We start from the raw sequence: 19,807 nt of genomic DNA on the forward strand, positions 1-19,807 counted from the left end.
CACCTGATCTGCTGTCTTCTCTGCAGACCACCTCTTCAGCTATCAGCAGAGCCCTGGGTACTGTATGTGTAGCATGGCTGGCAGGAGGCTGCCTTTGGCTTCCAGCCTGCAGCTGATCCCTTCACATCTGACCCACACTGATGATTCCCAGATTTTGGTTCCTGTTCAAGCATTAGAGCTCTTAAAAACCCCTTTGTCTTCTCCTGGGTTGGGTGGAGGTTATTGTAATGCAGAAAGGGAGCCAAAAGCATTGTAAGTCTGTTCCTTCTCTCATGGGAGATTGTAGAAAGAAAGGCGTTTTCACGAGATCTTAAATTGGAATATAATCATGCTTACAAAGCACATTTGCTCCACAATTTACTTGCATATTTACTTCTGCAGTCTCTCAGTGGGCAACAGGTAAGTCTACAAGCAGAGCAGCTGTAGGATGAGAGGCACCAATTGCTTATATTTGAATAAGTAATATTGCTGCTGATTCTAATTAAATCAGGTAAGATATTAGTAAATAAGAGCATTACACCAACATGCAAGCAAATGAAAAAAGAGTAAATGTACTCAAATCAGGTAGAAGCCATTTTCAGTCATGTTTGTTGAAGATGTATTTTAATTTACTTTACCACGACCTAAATGCCTGACAAAAAGTTGTGTGAGTGGATTAAGAGGAGATGATAAGAACTAAAATATTTAAATAGGTAGTTTGTTTTAACCGTATAAAAACTTTAGAAGGTAACCAATATTTTTGTTCCACTTTTCATATACAAGTAGGCCTGCCCTTACTGTTACAGCTGTCATGCTCTCTTGCTCCAAACTGCACCAGTGTGCAAGGAAAAAAGCACCAGATGAATGGATAAACATTTCCTTGCTGGTATCAGGTTTATTGAATTAATGGCTGAACACGGAGTTTATTTGATGGAACTCATCCATTTAGCAGGAGTGAAAAGCCATTAGCTATGATACAGTCAAACTGCATAGGCCAGGGCACAGCTAAGACTGTTTGGACAGGTTTTTTCAGAATCATATCAAGAATTTTCCAGGTGTCTCTGCTCTGTAAGAGCAATGAACTATCTTAAGTGTATGATCCTTTACTAAATCTTAGGTCTGCCATTTCAAATTTGCATGTCAGGGTATAAACAAAAATGATCTCTCTAGTATAGACAATTTTCATGGTGCTCTGTGGTATCCAGGTTTCTGTCTTGCTCTTCTGTTTCTTTGGCTGTGCAGCACTGCCTTGTCTACGATCAATATATTTTAAGACAATAGGGAGAGAGGAGTCCTGGTGGGGTCCCAGTTTTGAGGAACATTTATCACAGGTGTGTTGCTCTGCAGCCACCTGCCTTTTGTCATGGTTTTGGTTTTTTTGACCTTAAGGAGAGTCTGAACTAATTCTTACAGCAGAAGCCTGTTTTTTTGATAGCCAGATCTAGCAGAAACAAATAGTGTCTTGTGTTACCATGGAATAAATCATTCCCTGATTCCTGTCTTCAAGTTCAGATCTACTTTTAAAAAGTGCTGCAACTTTGGCTCTTAAGTTTTCCTGTGCTGTGTGCCATGAAAAGTAATAAAACATTCAACACATACAAAATTATGAAACCATACAGAATAAAGTCAGCTCTCAGCTGTGTCAATACTGCTGGATGGGAAGCAAAAATTATTCTGACTGTGCAGGACTGTGAATCTGCTAGAAGACAAGATGGGTTATGTGTGTTATATCCACATTTTAAGCATAAGGATGTTTTTCAGCTCCAGTGCCTTGGATATAGATGAATTTACTTCTGTACACATATCAGTAAGTGGTAATATTCTGTGAATGAGCACACATAGCAAGGTTTTTCAGAAGGCAGATACCTTTCTTATATCTACTTCTCTGATTTAGTCCCTGCAGGTAAGATACATGACAGTTTTCCACGTAACTGTGATTGGATTTCTTTGGTCCTTGGCACTATCCCATCAACTTCTGATATCATTTATGTTTCAGGCAAGTCTTGTTTCATTTTTAGTCAGAGTCATTCAGTACAATCTCACAGTGGAGCCTGCCTGGACTTTGCTCATTTTTTCTCCCATGTCCTTCTTTAACAGGATTAAACTCGAGGTGTACAGTGAATCAGAGAATGGTTAATTGTAGTAATTCTGGTTGTCTTTAAGTCATGAAACTTCCTCATCTTACATGCATGAAAAATCATTTTCAGCATGGACACATTTTCATTTCTGATATAAACAATTTTGTTGAAGCCATTCTCTTCTTGTCAGCTGTTCCTTACTGGCTTTGGTTTCAGCAGTAGATGTGTTGCCAGAGGTAGTGTTCTGATCTCCAGCCTACTAATTTGTCTTTGTTTTTCTGTTGTCCTGGGGTAATGGGAAAGGGAAGAAGGTATAGCAAAACAAATGTCATTACAGTTGCAAATACTGGGTTTTGGTTTTTTGCTTATTTGGGTATCAACGTGTCCCTGTCAAGACTGTGCATTGCACTGTGAGTCCTCAGGACAATTGCTGATGTCCCTCTGATCTTGTTTCAGCATTCACAAGTCTCTCTGGCTGTTTTCTCAGAAGAGAAAAACAACAGCTTTCATTATAAGATTCCACAGAAACCAGGTTTTCTCTTTTATTTTTTTTGGTTTCCAGTCATACATGTCTGTGATTGCGAATCAATGGCTTACAGGGCCTTTGATGTGAAGCTGTGAACACCACCCATTTAAATAGTGAGGCACTTATTTGTGTTAAGTCTTGTGTCTGCAGCTCATGATCAAGCAGTTGTACAGGAGCTAGTTGTGCATCACCAGAAGCAGTTCATGTCAAGGAGAGTTGCCTTTCCTTTTCCCTGCTGAGGGCCAGGAGTTGTCACGCAGGTGGGTCTGTAGCTTGACATTGTAACTTGGTGGTTGCAGTGTCACACTGCCATGGCACGAGGAGGCCCTCACCACCATGGTGTGTAAGTAACACCCATCTACCAAGTACTAATGTTGGACTGTGCCAGAGGAGCAGGTAGTCACATCCAAGAGGTAAGAGAGGGGCAGTGCCAGCTGATGACTTCCATACCCATCCTGTAATCCGCATCAGGAGTGCCACAGGAGGAGGCCAGTGATGCTCAAAATGTAATATGAGATACAAAACTTAAGCTGCTAGTTAGGAAATCCCTAAGCCACAATTTTCTAGAGGCTGAGAAAAGCCTAGTTGGATAATAGCATAACGTTTTTCCTATTCTGACAGCCATCAGATGCCACTGAGGGCAAGATAGATGGGTCTTTGGCTTGATCCATTATGTTTTTCTTTTCTCTTATATTTTCATTTTGTTTGTACTTAAGAAGAGACCTACCTTATGGTGAAGTATTAAAAACCTGCTTAACACTTGCTGAACTTGCAAGGATTCCTCTTGGAAACAATACTGCTGAGCAGGCAGGGAGGGATGGTCACTTCAGGATTAGAGGATGTTCTGTTCAACTCTTACCAGTATGTACAGATGAATAAAAGTACTGAAAGGGATACATAAAAGTTTGGGAGTGTGGGTACCTTTGTGGTGTATCAAAGCACAATGAGAAGGTTTCCTGGAAGTATTGCTAAGCAGACTGAAATCAGCAGTAGTGTAAAGTGTGGGAGAGCTGGATTTTATGAGATCAACAGCCCCAATTTCTGTCCAGGAAGGTTCGGATAAATTCATGTGACTACCAAATAAATGTACACTGATTATATGACTGAACTTCTAGTCCTTAAGATTCAGCATTTCTGGAAGGATTGGAAGAGCACAGGCAATGTCAGCTGATAATATCTGCCATTTCTAGGTCTCTAGTACCACATAAACACTTTCTTCCCGGGGCTCCAATTTTTAACACTTACCCTGTACTAGGAGATTAATCTCATACTTAAAACAAGAAGTACTAATGGGCTATCACGGAATGCTTAGAATCACTGATGCACACAACATTACTTTGTTACAGTGAGAAAATGACATTATGTATATTTGTAAGAACAATAAATAATAACAATAATAATAATAAAGAACAACTTTAATTCCATGCCTACCACCAATATCATGTTATAAATAATATTCTGTCCAGAATTAATTACACTAAAGTTTATTTTAACTCAGACAAATATGCCCTAGCTTAATGCAATCATATATATTACCATTTAATAAATTACTTGCATTTTCTTTCACATTTGTGCTGCTTTTAAAACAATATCATCTTACTTTTAATATATTGGTGTCTTGGAAGTCTTGTTCTTAGGTTGTCTGAAATTTGTAGGCTAAACAGCTACTGAATCTTTACATGTCATGTCACTAAAAGGCAAAGTTTGTCTTCTTCTGTATCATTTTTTTCCCCATCAGTGCTGTAACTGGCATTGGTATCTGCTCAGAGCTTTGAAACTCCTGTGTGTCTTTATGTAGTTAAATACTCTTCAAGCTTTTGATTGCTTAGCTATAGTGTAGCTAGGAGTTGCATATCTGCAAGGCAGATATTTGGCAAAGAAAAAATGTGAATATCTAGGTGCTACCCTACTTGAGCTATGCCTGTGTCTTTCTGCTCTCTCCTAGGCTGCATTCTTTAACTCTATTCACTTCCCAACTTTCTTCCTCAGCTCTTCCAAGTCTTAATTCCTTTTTTTTCCACGTACCCTCACTTTCTCCTCCTTCTCCTTTATAGCCCATCCTAAAGCTTCCTGTGGAAAATACAGCTCTGCTGATTGCCAGAATACAAATCCCTGCCAGCTTTGTTCAAGGACATCAGTGCTGGGCAAGTGTCAGTGTGGAGTAATCACCAACGGGAGCCATCAGAGGTGCAGGAGACCTTGACTCTGAAAACCACTTTTCAAATACCCATTAAGATCACTGCAACCCAGGGGCATTCACTCTCACTGCTGCTCTGGGGCATGCATATGTGTTTAACTCCAGGTACAGGATTTGTTTCATCAATTTAAAAATGCCATTATTTGTTGCACTGAATTTATACAAGGGAATACATATGTATACGAAGTATATTTTATCTGTGTTATTCAAGCTTAATGTTTATTTTATGGTGGGAACTGGATAAGCCTGTATAGATTTTTAATGTTTCAAAACAGGAGAAAGGGAATTTTTGTAGTAACTTACAGAACTTCTCCAAAACATGAAAGTGTTTGGACTCAAGAAAGCTCTAAGGTTTATGCTTCATCTTAAATGATGAAATGGGACATAAGCACACCCCTGGAGCTGAGGAATGCCTCAATACTGCCACTGTGGAGTACAGGGTGGTTAAAATTTTGGGTTCAATGTTTTGAACTTCCCAAGTTAAATGCTGGAACTGTACAGAAAGAAATGTTAGTCTAGAAGTGTAGAGAGAGTGGTATCTCATGAATCTTTAGGTCACTCAAAGGGGGCACGTGAGTCCAAACTCAGCACAGTTTGGAGATGCCTCTTCATCCAAAGGTAAGATAAAACAGATGAGCTGACTGGGATCATGATGCCATAGGGAAGAAAGCCTTTCCCCAGTGGTAGGAACTGCTATCACACATAGGAGGTGAATTCAATCAATCCTTCCTCTTGCACTCCTCCTCATGAAGCAAACTGACCATTAGTGTGGTCTGTACCTTCTTATTGTGAGGAGCTTTGCTCCTGACCCAGCATTTTGTAGAGGGACTTAGCAAGGATGATTTGTTTATCATTTCCTTGGAGGAAGCAGCTCATTGTTCATGCCTCACCATGAGGAAAAGAGCACGAACTCCTCCAGGGTTTCTGAAGATGTTGACAGAGTGACTGGGTGTTGGTATGGAACTGCACAGGGCCAAGATGTGGCAGTGTGATGTCCCATATCTGTGCTGGGGGAGTGTTGTTGCTTCCTTATACCCCAAGTGAATGTGCAGTTGCCAGAATTCCTGCTCATCTTGCTCTGCTTGCTAGCCTGTTAACTTATTCCTCCTCCTTTGAACAGTTTGAAGACTGATAGTGTAAAAATAGTGGTACAGGTGGGAGAGAAGCAACCTCAGATGCAAGTGTTGAAAGAGTTTAGTGGTAAGAAGGTCACCCCCAGTCCTGGGAGCCCGTGGGAGATGTTTGTGGCAGCAGCAGGCTAAAGCTGGGAGCTGTCATCGTTGTGCACATTTCCAGATGCTTCAGTCTCTGATGCTATCACTCCTCATGGCTTGCACCCCATAGAAGCTGATAAACCGGATCAGTGCAAGCTTGGGATTAGGCAGCTTATTTCATTCAGCTGGGCAAAGGGAAAGTGATGGATACAGAGCACAATTGCTCTTTATGGCATTTGCAGTGTCACAGGTATCAGACTGTCACATCAGCTGCTTCTGTCCAGCCAATGTGAGGACAGTGTGAGCACTGAATGCACAGGAAGGCTCTTGGTGGGGATGCAGTGACGCCACTTGGGGAGATGTGATGTCACCCCATGCAGAGATCTGCTGAAATTAGGAGCTAGAGTTGCTCACTGTCGCATGGAAAATTATTCACACACATTAGAATTCTTCACTCAGTATGTGAAAAAAGGCTGCCTGTAATCTTGTTGTGAGGTTTGTGACCAATGCACTATGGAGTCATGAGGATTTCATGTATCTCTTGACATCAAGAATTTTCTTTGCTTCATGGCTTAAAATGGACATAGTCCAGGGAAATTCCTCAGATACTGCAAGAGCAATTTATTTGCTACAGTTTGGTTTTTTTTTTGTTTTGTTTTTGTTTTTTTTTAAGATAACCCTGGGATTCTGTTTCTGGAGTGATGAAAATGATTCCTGGCTTTGCTTGTGCACACTGGATATTATTTTTCAGAACCTGCTAGACTACCAAGCAAAAACCTGCATATGATAAAAGCTATAGAAATTAATAACTATATTTACAGTAGAATGTATTATATAAATCTAGAATATGTCTTAAAGCCATCTGTCAGTATGTCTAATGTTCTTATGTGGATGATAGTTATTTTACCTTCATATCAAAGTAAAAATAAGTGATGATCGGAGTCATGATTTGTCATTCCAACTGTTATTAGTCATTGGTCATCAAGATGTTTAATCAAATCACCTGCTTCTAGATAACTAGAATTTAACTAATTCATTTAACTAATACACAACTAGTTTTGAATTCTACCAAACTCTTCAACAAATTCTGAAAATTCGTTTGTCTTGACTTCATCTTACCCAACTTCATGCAGGTGCCTAGGCTATCCGGGTCTCCTAGGCTGCTGCTGTAATCCCTGGGGAAGGTTGTGTCAGCAGAAAATGCCCTGACTGCTTATTTCAGACCTCCATCGTACGAGGGATCAGATCACTGTCAGGATGCTCATCTCTCCCCACTGACTCTAGGGCAAGCTCAGGGAGATGTGAAGTCTGGCACCTGGGCCAGATCAGTCCCTGTAAGTACCCCGTTGCTGGGGGAGGTTGCCTTGTCCCAGATTCAGCAGTGGTTCTCTTGGGTCAGGACAGCATCTGGAAAGCACCGTGGCATGGTGACTCTTTCATATGTGACTCAGGTACCGAAATAAAACAGAAAAGCCATTGAGAAGGTAGCCCTTGGCAGGGGTGTAGAGGTCTCACTGGCAGAGTGGGCATGGAGCAAGGCACAATTTCATCGATGCAGCTCTGCTGCCAGTCCCCTGGGGAGTTATGCCTCACGATTTACGCTTTTCGTAGGTATGTGGCACTGATTTGGCAATTTTAGTTGCCCCAAACCATCTTACACTCTTAGTTTTATGTTCGGCAGCACTCCTGCTGAGAAGTTCAAGCTTGAGGCCCCTCCGGTACCCTAGGAATCGCGTAAACTCCTTCCCCAAGCTTGTACCCTTGCCCGGCTTCGGTCACCGGGCAGCATGGCAGCTCCTCAGCGGCAGATCCCAGGGACAGATCCCGGGGGCAGCCTGCGATGGGACGCGATGGGACGCGGTGGGACGCGCCGGAGCGGCGGGGGCGGCACCGGCTGCGGGGGGGGCAGCAGCGGCGTCCGCCCCCTCGCTGCCGCCCGGCTGCGTCCACTCTGCCCCTCCCGGGGCTGGGGCAGGGGCAGGCGGAGCGGGGCGGGGAGGGGTGGGGGGAGACCGGAGCAGGCGAGGCGTGATCGCCCGAGGCCCCTCCTGCCTGCCGGGGAAGCCTTAAAATAGCCCGTCGAGGCGCGGAGTCCTCACTCCGGAGCCCGGACCCACGGGCGGAAGAAGCGCCTCGCTGAGCCGAGAGCCGCTCCGCTGTAGCCGCCGCCGTGAGTGCCCCGACGGGAGGGAGGGCTCGGGATTGGGATTCGGGACAGACACGGGACCGGGGGGCACGGGCAGGGCCGGGCCGGGACCCGCTTGGGCGGCTGCGGTGCTCCCGCCGTCGGAGGAGTTGGGGGGAGCAAGTGCTGACGGCGGCTCTCCCCCACCCCACCGTGCAGATGCAGGGCACCGTGAGGCTGTGGGTGTCGGTGCTGACTTTCGCCCTGTCGCTGCTGGTCTGCCTGGGGACGCTGGCAGAGGCGTACCCCTCCAAACCGGACAGCCCCGGCGAGGACGCCCCCGCAGAGGACATGGCCAGATACTACTCGGCGCTGAGGCACTACATCAACCTCATCACCAGGCAGAGGTAGGTAGAGGGGCCCGGACAGCATCCCCCTTTCCCAGTTCCCAGGCTGCTTTTTTCCTTGGCGAGATTCAGGGAACGAAAGTGAGGTGCCCCCTCGCACCTGGGTGTCTCGCACTATTGCCCCCACCGCCACGGGGAACGACTGACGCGGTGCAGATTCCCGCAGAGTGACAGCCATTCACCCCTATGATGCCTCTGGGTCTGGATTTCCAACCATCCAAGTTGTCAGAAGGGGCAGGGGTCTCGGTGCTGCCTCTGCTCCCTCAGCTCTTCCAGGCTCTGGCAGGGACAGGCTGGCGGGTAGGGATGTGAACCTCGGGACAGCAGGCACAGGGAGAGCCTCCCAAAAAGGACAGAAAACGTAAGTAGCCCAGGAGCTGGACAGAGGTAGACAGGGCAGTGGGAGTAGTTTCTCACTTCTCTTGCTGCCACCAACTCCAGTGAAGATTTTTAGGTGAAAAAGTGCCCCTCTAGCCTTGCTGAGGAGTTGTACTAGTCCAGGTGTTTGTGGTTTGCCAGCTACTTCATGCAGCTGAGTGCCAAACCCCCTCTAGTCCTAACAAAAACTCTCAAGACCACAAGCAAAAACCCAAGCCCAAGCTGAAAGAGAACAAAACATGACCCCAACCTACCAGGCTCTGGACTGGCTTTCTGGGGATGAATTTGCTTCTTAAAAGTAGAGATAAAAACTCAGTGCAAGAAAAGTGCAAATAATAAGTAAAAAGTCCTTTTCCTTGGGATTGTCTGTCCAGTTTAGACAGTATGATTAATAAACATTTCCCCTGAGGTTCCTGAACAGTGTATAACCCAGAAGAACTTTGACATATTTATCTGTTTCTTCAATATCAAAAACAGATGAGAGGTCTAAAATTAGGCTTTCATTTGTCCCTCTAGAAGTCTGAACAATTAAATTAGAAAGGAGGCTATCATGTAACTGAGAGCTTTCCCAGCAAACCCATAACGTGGTCTGCTAGTGCACTAATAGCATAACACAGATGAAGAGGCTGATAGAAATATAGTTCTTCTGTCCTGGACTTTTAAAGCTTTTAAAGCAATATTCACAGCTTGTTCATGGGTATGACATGCTTCTGTGTGATAGTCTGTGCGTGGTTAGCTTTGTGTCTAGAAACCTGCAGAAAATAATCCAGCCCTCAAGTTCTGCCCCTGCTGCTCTTTCCCCTTGTGTGTGGTGGAATCTCCAGGTTTGTCTCCCATCTCTTCCTTTGTTTCTTTCATCATCTGATTTCAAGGGTAATTCCTCTTCAAAAGCAGGTCATATTTAATAACAAACAAAAGCCCCCAAACAAACCATATGAAAAATTCCTTCTGCATCCAATCTCTACTTGGTTTAATGTTGACTGTGTAGAATTTTTTCTAATTTCTGAGGTGCAAGTACACAGTTCAGAGAGTGAGACTGCTTTCACTCCTCTGTGTGGATTTGGGTTCTGAAATGAACCAAAAGAGGTATTGCTGCTGATGGATGAAACAATGCAGAATTTAAATTTTGTTACTCAAGTTTCACCTAGATTTCCCACCCCCGTCCTCATATTTAAAGGGAATGGAATTGACCTGGAAGTACGAGAAAGCTGGCAGAAAAAGCAATCACAATGACAATTTCATGATGCATATTTTAAAGGTGACTACGTAGGTTAACAAAAAAAAAAAGAACCACCAAAACAACCCAAACAAAACTACCAAACAAGCTTTCTGTCGTGTTTCAGGTTTTTGCCACTGTCTCTTGTGCTTGGTGCTGTTAAGGAGCCCTGTAACAAGGAGGAGTTGAGGGGTCTGGAGGCTCACCCTGCTCCTCCTGAGGGTACTTGAGCAACCTGTGCTCTGCCTCTGGCTCATCCTCCTGGCTTTTGCATCTGACCTAATCAAAGTACTTGAGTGTTGTTACCCTCTGAGCTGCTGTGACCACAGGGTCCCATGAAGTTTCTTCCTTCCAGACCATCTTCCTCATCATTAGACCTTGTCTGTTTGGCTGCTTTGCACTCTCTCTCTCTCCTTTGAGATTCTTCTCCTTCAGATCCATCTCATTCAGCTGCAGACATCTGTGCCCATCAGCTTTATACCCCCTTGAGGTTACCTGATGGAAACAGCTACTTGTATGGTACAAGTCCCCAGTCCTCTTTCAGACTTATCATTTTAGATGAGATCCCTTTTAACTTAGGTGCCAGCTCTTCATGAATATAGAGAGAGCCTAAGGTGACCAGCACAGATACAGACTCCTGCCCTGAAGGTGTCTGTTTGTCTGTGGATCAGTCCCACCTCTGTACTCAAAAACATCCTGGGGTCCTTGCCTCTTAGCCAGCTATCACCCTATTCAGGGGGCTTTTTGGAGAGCCCATCTTTCCTTGAATCACTCCTCCTTCTACTGCTACCTGCTACTACCTGTACTCCCTCTTGCCAACAGGCCCTCTTTCTTTTACCTCTAGTAGAATGCTCTTAAATCCATGGTTCTTCTGCACTGTAGCAGAACAGTAAGGGCATTCCTGCTGGAAATGGCTTGAACTGTAGGCAGAGAATATATACGTCTGTCTGAGAGAGGCAGTACTGATGCTCCCACTTCATGACACCATCCTTTAATGTGGAACAGATCTTAGTAGCTTGAGATTTTGGGGCAGTTTTTTGAATCACAATATACTTCTGAGATCCAATTGCCAGCCTTGAACATTGATGGGATTTGATTCCCCAGACCTAAGTTTTCACAGAAAACTCTGATATTTCACTGAGTCTGAGATATTGTGTCCCTAATCAGAGTAAGTATGCTTTCTTTTCAATCCTTTTGACTTCATCTGGAGTTGTGGGTTATCAGTGTGGCCAAAAAGAAGACCCTGAGGTCTCAAGCTGAGCATAAAATCTGACTAAGTATTTTCACAAGACTTGGAGAGCTCTTTTGAAAAGGGCTATGGTATTTGTGAAAAGTGTTTCCCTAACAGCAAATAATGTCCTAGCTTTCTGTGTTCACATAGTCTCAGAGCTGGGTAGGGTTGACAAGGAGCAGAGCACGAAGGAGCTGGAGCAAAGATCTCCCAGGGCATCTGCTTCAGTAAGAAGAGATTGTCTTTGCCCATGGCCCATTTTTTATTATGGCTGTAGCATGGTTGTTTCCCAGTGGTGAAATTACAGGGCAGACAGGAGGTTCAGGCATCTGACATAGGAAGAGCAACTCCTTCTTGTCCAGCACAGTTGGTCACAGTTGGCAATTTCCACGTGTGCAGCTTTCATGCATGAGGACATGGTGGGTCCATCCAGCACAGGCAGCAGCACTAGTCTAGCCCAGGGTGATAAAGGGATTAATTTAAAAGGTGTCTTCCCAATACAGTCATCTTGGTGATTTGCACAAACCTCTGCACCCTAAAGATTTGCTACCCATTTCTTATTCAGGTGAAACTGTCCAACAGGTCAGTGGGAGTGGTGCCCAAGTATGACCTGTTGGAGCCAGTTTTTGATTTATTAAATTGGTTTCTTTAAAACAATGGCAAATGAGATTCCTCCTCAGTTGGAAGTCCAGGGCACATACATATTAATTGGAATAGAGAGATAGAAAGAAAAAAATCCCTTTGTGGTGATGGAGTGCAAGATATTTGATTCAGCATCATACTTGATTATGTTACTGTAACAGCATTTTATTGTATCTGGCTGTTTCTTTTCAGATACCTGCTCCCAGTCAGTTTAGACTAAGAAATTTACTTTAAAACTCTAAAACTGGTGCTTTATCTTTCTGCAGCACAGGTGATTTGCTAAACTGATTAAGTCAGTGTACAAATACAAAAGATTGAATGAAATGACTGTGGCATCAAGTAATAAACCTGCTAGCTTTTGAAGTACGGTTTGGGAAGTTTTTTTGGTTTTTTTCCCCAAAATTTAGGTCAAGTCATTGGAGACACGTCCTAGCAGGAATGGATAAAATCCAAGTCCTTATTTACACCTTTGATTTCTCTGGAATCAGAATTTCACTCAAGTGGCATTCACAAAGATGTTATCTGTTAATGTACTTTGTGATTCAGACTAATTGCACACACGAGTTACAAACCATGATCTTAATTCTTTCCAACCCAAGGAGCATTTGTTTGTAGTTATCACTCTTAGGCTAATGCATCCTTATAGTGGAGAAGTGTCTGTCAGTCTGGCTGCTCATTGTGGCTTCTGTTGTCTCCAGAAAAGAGAGCAAATTCCTTCCCAAGAAGCAGGAATTGCAGCTGAGCAATGTTGAGTATTCAGGATTTCTGAAAAAATAAAAGAGGAATAGAAAGTAAGCCTCTGTGTAAAATAGAGGACAAAGGGAGCTGGTGATATTCCATTTAATCAAAGAAGAAATTCAGAAAGTTTTTCTCTCCCATGACCATGTTTTTACAACCTAATGTGCAATGTGATGGGCAGCCCCAAAGGTACTAGCAATCCTAAAAAAATCTTGGCTATTTTCTTGAATAATATGGCATATCTGAGTGAGTTTTCTATTCACTTAGTCAGTACAATTGACTCTTCATTTACAATGCAGTAGGACTGAAACCAATGTGATCATTAATGAGATGGTGGAGCTGTGTTCATAGGCAGAAAGTGACATGGTTGGAGGTCACATCCTGTGCAGCTTCCTCCCCCTTCCCCCTTGCTCTCCTCAGGAAGGTGCAAGGTTCTACAGTATACAGGAACAGTGATCAAACTGAGAAATACTTAGTTTCTCAATACTATCATGTAACACAATTATAAAAAAAATAGATTCAAAGAAATTCTGAAGAAAAAACATTTCCTCACATGGTTAAGTGAAGTTAAAGTACTTGCCAGAAGGTCATATTTATGTCTGCTCTGTTAGTTTTTCTGAAAAGATATGTCCAGTGATCTTGTGCTTAGTTTTAATTGTTAAAACTCAACATATGCAAAAATATACTTTTTTTTTTCCTCTTTCCTTAGATATGGAAAGAGATCAAGTCCAGAGACACTGATCTCAGACCTCTTGTTGAGAGAAAGCACAGAAAATATTCCTAGATCCAGGTATGTATGAAGAAGTTTTGTGGTGGCTTTCACTTCTCCTTTAGGTTTTACAGTTCCATTTGTTATCAATCAATAAATATGTTTGAGAGAAAACACATGCCACCAACAGCTTGGTAAGCATGTTCTGAAAAAAACATTTGAAATTCCCTTTTTCTTAAGAGTGAGCACCATCTGTGAATGCAAGAAATGCCTTACCAGGTAGAGTATTGTCCTGATTTTGGGAGCGGGCCATACCTGCTGTGTGAAGGAAGGATAGGATTCCCACAACTCTTGCCCCTTACTGGACTTTTTTACACAGAATTTTATTCTGGTGCCTGATGCCCGATTAGAGCCCCCAGAGTTGTGTTTTTCTACTCATTTGCTCCTCAAACATGTTTAATCTTTTTTCCTTTATATATTTGTGAGTGGTAAATGTGCACATACATTGACTTAGACACAAATGCCCAGCTATGACTGGTCTTTAAAATACAGTATTTCACACTGGGTTTTTTTTACCTAATAATTTACAAAGGGAAAGAAAGGCTTTTGTATTTCCATTTGTCCTTGGTTAAAATTACAGTGGTGTTTCAAACAGCAGTGGGATTTCAAATGTACATGCTGTATTTATCTAGTTAGGTAATAACACAAGAACATTTTAGCTTTAGTAGTGACTACAATTTACACAACATAAAAGTAGGTATGTAGAAAAAGTAAGATGCAGAGGGAGTCTTTGGTCACGAAAGAAAATATTGGTTTTAATTTCACTCAAAATCAAGCTTGAATGAGCTCAGTTGAAGCCTTTACTGAGAGCCTGAAAGTTTGCTCATAATTTTCTTCTACTGCAGAAATAGATGTTTTTGCCCAGTAGCCATCTCAAGGGTCTTCAGGCAAATTCTCTGCACTTCCATCAGGTGTACAAAGGCTCAGTTTGACTCATTAAGTACTTAAGCATAATAGTCTGTAGCACTGTATTTAGAGCATGATCTTGTCACTGAAGGGTGACCAAAATTCCCACTGCCATGGAGGGAGGTTGTCCATGAACTCCCAGTTCTGTGCCTAGGAGGGCCACTGACTTACAGCTGATGACTAACCACAGCTGTGGGGATGCAGTTTTCTCTGCAGATGCTTATGTAAAGAAATGCATGGAGTGCAGTGAAATGTATTTGGATTATTTTGTGTTTGGTAATGATGAGGCAGAGCCCTCACATAATGGGAAATTTCCGCTGCCATGGATTTGAGGCAGCACACAGGGTAGTACAAAGTCTAATACTCCATAATTTTCACCCCTTCACAACAGAACTTTATGACTATTATTGTTTCAATAATGCTATTTCTAACACACCAGGGAGCAAAAACTCATGCACAAGATAACAAATTAGCCTGCATTTAAGATCAAGAATTGATGAGAAACAGATTTTTATTTCATACCCCCTGTCACAGCAGTTTAAACTGAGCATGGCATTTGTCATTCATCGATGACAATTATGGGAGTACTGGGAACAATGTGTCTAGTTTCCTATGGATATATTTTCTAGGATAAAACCCTGTATGGATTTGGAACCCTGCTCTGGGTTTTTCCTCCATGCGAAGACATAATTAAATCTTCTTTCTACCCAGTCCTGCATTTCATGGCACATCAGGAACTTAATGTCTCTGAGATTACCTGTACCTCTCTCTGATTTGGTTGGAATTGTCCAGAGGGTTTGAAAGCTGGTGGCTAACTTAGGAAAGTTGTGCAGGGGCAGGTAGCTCCACACTCAGCAAATATACCCAGGTACACCCTTGCTGGAGGAAAGCAAACTCAGTGAATGAAAGGTATTATCCTGAGCTTAAATTAATCAAGTATTTGGTTTGGAAATAGTTATATACATAGCCAGATATGGAGCAGATGTAGTTTGCAATCAGTGAATCAATGGCAGAGAAACACACTTCAAGAGTCAGAAAGTTTGTGGTAGATTTGTAATTAACATTGAATTATATTCAGCTTATCTGGTCTGATTTGACTTTTCACTTTTGCTGACTAAAACAGGCCCCAAAGTATTTTGCAGTCTAGATCTATGTCTGACCATATGAAGAAAGATGAGGGAAACTGTTAGAGAAACCAGTCAGAAACTAGGAAGATAAGGAGTAAAAAAAAAAGAGGGTACCTTAACCTGAGTACAAGTAAGTTCTTATGACAAAAACATGTGATGATCTTGTGGAGTTGTGAGAAAATGCTTAATACTCAATAACAGGGTTAATCTCTCCTAATACTGCCTCTTTAGAAGTTAGTTATCTAGGGTGAAGTGGTTGTCTAGGCTGCCTTTGCTGTCAGTCAGAGGGTTGGGTGTCTCCGAAATGAGCCTTCTATCCTTAAATGGACAGGATATCAGTTCCCCTCTCTAGGTGTCAGTATCTCTCCAGTGACTGTGGAGGCAGACTGGATGTTTAATCAAGACTAGATGCCCAGCTTTTAGATAGGAAAAATCTTGGCAAATGCATTTTCCCTGGCTTCCCTCCATGTTCTCTCACTTACTGACTTTCCTTCAGTGTAGGCAGAACAGCTGTTGGCAAGCAGAAGACCTCTGGATCAAATCCTGCCCTCAGCACCCCTTTCACCACATTTCAAACATTTGATATTGAGCAGTGAAATACAACGAGAATATTTTAGGATGGTGGCTGTGAAATCCAATTTTGTTTGAAGGTGCTCACAGCAGGACATGATTTTGTTTGTCTCCATGGATTCTCTTTGGAAATTGTTTACTCCTGAGTTAGAGTGAAAAATATATCTTAAAAAAAAATAAATTCATTATGAATTTCATTTCATAAAACTTGATGGCATAAAGCAGGTGGTGTAAAAAATGGCTCCAGGGCAGAAGTATGGAGAGGCAAGTTCTGGCACCAAAGTGTAGACTTTTGGACATCTAGAATGTCCAGAAGAAGAAATTCTGTCCCTTTGCTTTGATAGCAACTGCATATCCAAACTTCAACTGCAAATATGCATATCTATTCCTCATTGCTGCTGTTATTAAAATGAATGTTTCAGGTAGTTCTAACTTCAGATTTTTCAGAAGGGGCTTTAAAATGTGTTTAATGGTTATTTTTTATTCATAATATGTATTCCAGGTTTGAAGACCCTTCGATGTGGTGATGGGATTTTCAGCACACCTTCAAAACTTTTCCTAGTTTTCTGTTCATACTCCACGTCTGTGAAGCAGATCATAGCATCATTCCCAATGCATGCAGCCATTGTACTGAATTCTGTAGAGTTTTTCCTTCATCATATTTGTATATACCTTTATTTAAATAAATTATTTGTGCATTCCAAAATATAACATATTAAATGAAAACAAAAGAGTGGTTTTAAACTATTAAAACTGAATTATAACTTCCCTGTAGTGTAAAGGAGTATGGGCAGCAATAGCATCACAGTTATTACAGTAATTAGTGTGCAAAGTAAATGAAGCTATGATTTTTTGTGGCCTCAAACTCATCCCAGCTGCTTGATTTATGCAGAAATGTTTAAAATAATTTAACATAGAGTACCTAATTTGGGAAAATAGTGTTCTGAGGGGTGATTTTTCAGAATGACCATACTAAAAGCTTACTTTGTGGTTACATTGACAAATGTGCTAAAATTAATAGCATATTCAAAATACAAAGGAGTAAGTCACTGTTTAATTCTGCTAACTCCTCAAAATTGGCTTGAACTTGGCTGTAAGCCTGAATTAGGGATTTTGAATGAGACAGATCTAATGTCTATGTTTTGGCAATATGCAAAGCAAAAGAAAACAGTATCTGAAGTAACTCATCATCTACCGCTATTTGTGCCAGAAATGAGATGTGTAACATTGCCTAAGCCCTTAGGAAGGAGCATGCTGGTAAAAATCACAGCTCTTTGGGTACTTGCACTCTGAGCCTCCCTCATTTGGAGTCATTAATGATTTCTGTTTCTACCATGAGAAGGTACCTGAAACAGGGACAAGGGGAACTGCCTTCAGGTTATTTTTATCTTTTTCTATAATTTTTTTAAATAATTTTATTGTATTAATTTCATCACTAGCCTAATGAGGGACTTAGACACAAGGACTTTTGAAGAAATCCTTAAAGTTTCTATTCAAAGTAAGATAATATGAGCATGTTAGCCTCATTCTTAAGTGGTGTAGTTCACAGTTAAGTATTTTGCAGTACGGACAGGGCCCACACCGGGCATGCCACAAATGCTGGTCTTTGGTTCCTGATAGTTAGGCACTGCTTTTACTTATACACTGTGACTGAATGCTGCATAATAAAGCCCATAAAAAGGTCCAAATCAGAAAGGAAGCAGTGTGAAAGTTTCATGTCTTTACATCTCCTTCAACTGCTTCAGCATGGTTGTTGCCCTCAGGAGAGATGTGTCCATGCCAGTAGGTTCCAGGTTTCTATAAATGCACACTGGGTACATTTGCAAAGCATTACCAGGTGACCAGGACTGGGCAGCTTTTGTGGTCACACTGTCTTCAGTAAAGCAAAACACCTTTTTCCTTTTTTTGTAAAACACTTGGGTGTCACTGGAATGGGCAAATTTTGCTTTCAGCATCAATACTTTCACTTACTGATGGGTGTCACAGTGCTACACATGAAATTGTGAAGATCAAGAGCAGTCTAGTATTACAAAAATGTTTGAGCCCCCCAGGAGAGGCTGTTGCCACCCAAAGTGACAATGTCCAGAGGGACTCCAGGATGGCCACAGCTTTCTGGAGCTAGCAGGAGCCCGTCAACCACAGGTCAGGACCTGCTGGGTTATAGTCCACAAAAAGTTCTGCTTTGAAAAGTTATTAAAACAAAAACTGCATAGTAGTGAGGTATCTGCTATATAATATCTCTATTTCCTGGTAATTCCTAATATCTCCATATGTATTGTTGACCATGTAAATGGTGAAATCAGTAGATAACAAATTAAAGTTGTGTTGCTTAGTACTATCATTACAAATGTGCCTTGATGGAGAAATAAAGTGTTAAAGGAGAATTAGTGCAAGCTAGTTACTCATGCTGAGCTGTTCTACTCAATCACCTGAGTTTTCTTGAACTTCAAGAACTCCCATCCATATAGAAAATCTAGGAAAACTGCCAGATTTATTAACTCATGAGCTGGCAAAGGCAGAAGCAAGGTTAAGCACTAGTGAAATATTTATCTATCCACACTGTACTATGTTGTTGTTTGGTTTTTTTTTCTAAAATCTGTGTGTGTTCTCTGGGGCAGACACAGCATTGCTGTAGAAGTCAAAAGTGCTTAGCCTTCAGCTTCCTTGTGTACTTCATATACCACCCTTGACAGGCCAGGACACTGAAAATACTGGATCAGCTCTCAGAATTGCAGTATAGATGTAAAAAATGAGCTGTGAAATGAAGATAAATGTTGGATTTGTTTGGTGTGGCTTCTGCATTTTAACATTAGGGTTGGTCTTTTCATATTTTTCTCTCTAACCATGGGAAACAAAGGCTGAAATTGATGTCAGAATCTGATGAAGCATCAGAAGAAACAATAAGAAGCAAGACCCATAAAAGCAGGCGATAGTAATTTTCTCCTTTATTTATTGTGGGTTTGAAATCACGTACATAGATAGGTGTGAAACATTTAAAAGACAGCCCACCTTTACCTTTGGCAATTTCTATAATATATGTCTCAGTTATGCCCAGCTTTCATTTGACCAAAGAAGGGATATAGATGATCCCATGTATCTTCTAGCAGTGGAAATTCTCTCTATCCTTTTCTCTCTGCAGCCCTAGAAATGCAGCCCATTGCAATGCTTTCTGCTCTGAAAATGTTCTGTCCCAAAAGACAGAAATCCCCCAGTCTCTGATGGCTATTTCTCTTCTGCCTAGCCATAGAGGGAGATGTTATTCCTGTGACTGGTGCTGGAACAAATTGGGGTAGTGGGGGTGGCCCCTGCCCTCACTGGCTAACTGCTGTCCCCCTTCCCTGGTGAAGGGGAAAGATCCACCTATCACGCTGAATTTTATTCACTTGTTATCTGAGAGGTGGTCCGAAGGGGCATGGACAGTCTGCAGCTGGCAGGGCAGCTTTACTCTATCAGATGATCCCAAACACAGGGGATCACAGCTGATCAGTGAGGAGACAACATCCCAGCTGCAGTCTCCACCATCACCTGCCTGGAGGCATGCAACAGCATGGAGATGGCAGTGGTGCAGAGCTGGAAGGGACAGGAGCACAATGGATTTGGGGGGTAGGAGGCTGCAATGGTGCCATTACAGTGGCAGTCAAGGTAGGAATGATTTTGGTAGATTTCCTGGCCCCAAAGCAGAGCTTGGACATAGCAGCACTTGT

The 19,807-nt window shown here is 42.2% G+C and overlaps 1 protein-coding gene across 1 annotated transcript; it reads left to right on the forward strand.

The window, feature by feature from the left end:
- Positions 1-8,093: 8,093 nt before the first annotated feature.
- NPY (neuropeptide Y) lies at positions 8,094-16,874 on the forward strand. The gene is made up of 4 exons (XM_030445501.1): positions 8,094-8,164; positions 8,339-8,526; positions 13,441-13,521; positions 16,606-16,874. Exons 2-4 carry the CDS (start codon positions 8,339-8,341, stop codon positions 16,628-16,630), a joined length of 294 nt encoding a protein of 97 aa, XP_030301361.1. The 5' UTR covers positions 8,094-8,164; the 3' UTR covers positions 16,631-16,874.
- Positions 16,875-19,807: the final 2,933 nt, after the last annotated feature.

Source organism: Calypte anna, chromosome 2, assembly GCF_003957555.1.
Source record: "Calypte anna isolate BGI_N300 chromosome 2, bCalAnn1_v1.p, whole genome shotgun sequence".
Classification (NCBI taxonomy): Eukaryota; Metazoa; Chordata; class Aves; order Apodiformes; family Trochilidae; genus Calypte; species Calypte anna.

Coding starts and splice junctions, on each gene's coding strand:
- NPY (XM_030445501.1), top strand. CDS start 8,339: ATGCAGGGCACCGTGAGGCTGTGGGTGTCGGTGCTGACTTTCGCCCTG. Junction 8,527..13,440: donor AACCTCATCACCAGGCAGAG/GTAGGTAGAGGG, acceptor CTCTTTCCTTAG/ATATGGAAAGAGATCAAGTC. Junction 13,522..16,605: donor GAAAATATTCCTAGATCCAG/GTATGTATGAAG, acceptor TATGTATTCCAG/GTTTGAAGACCCTTCGATGT.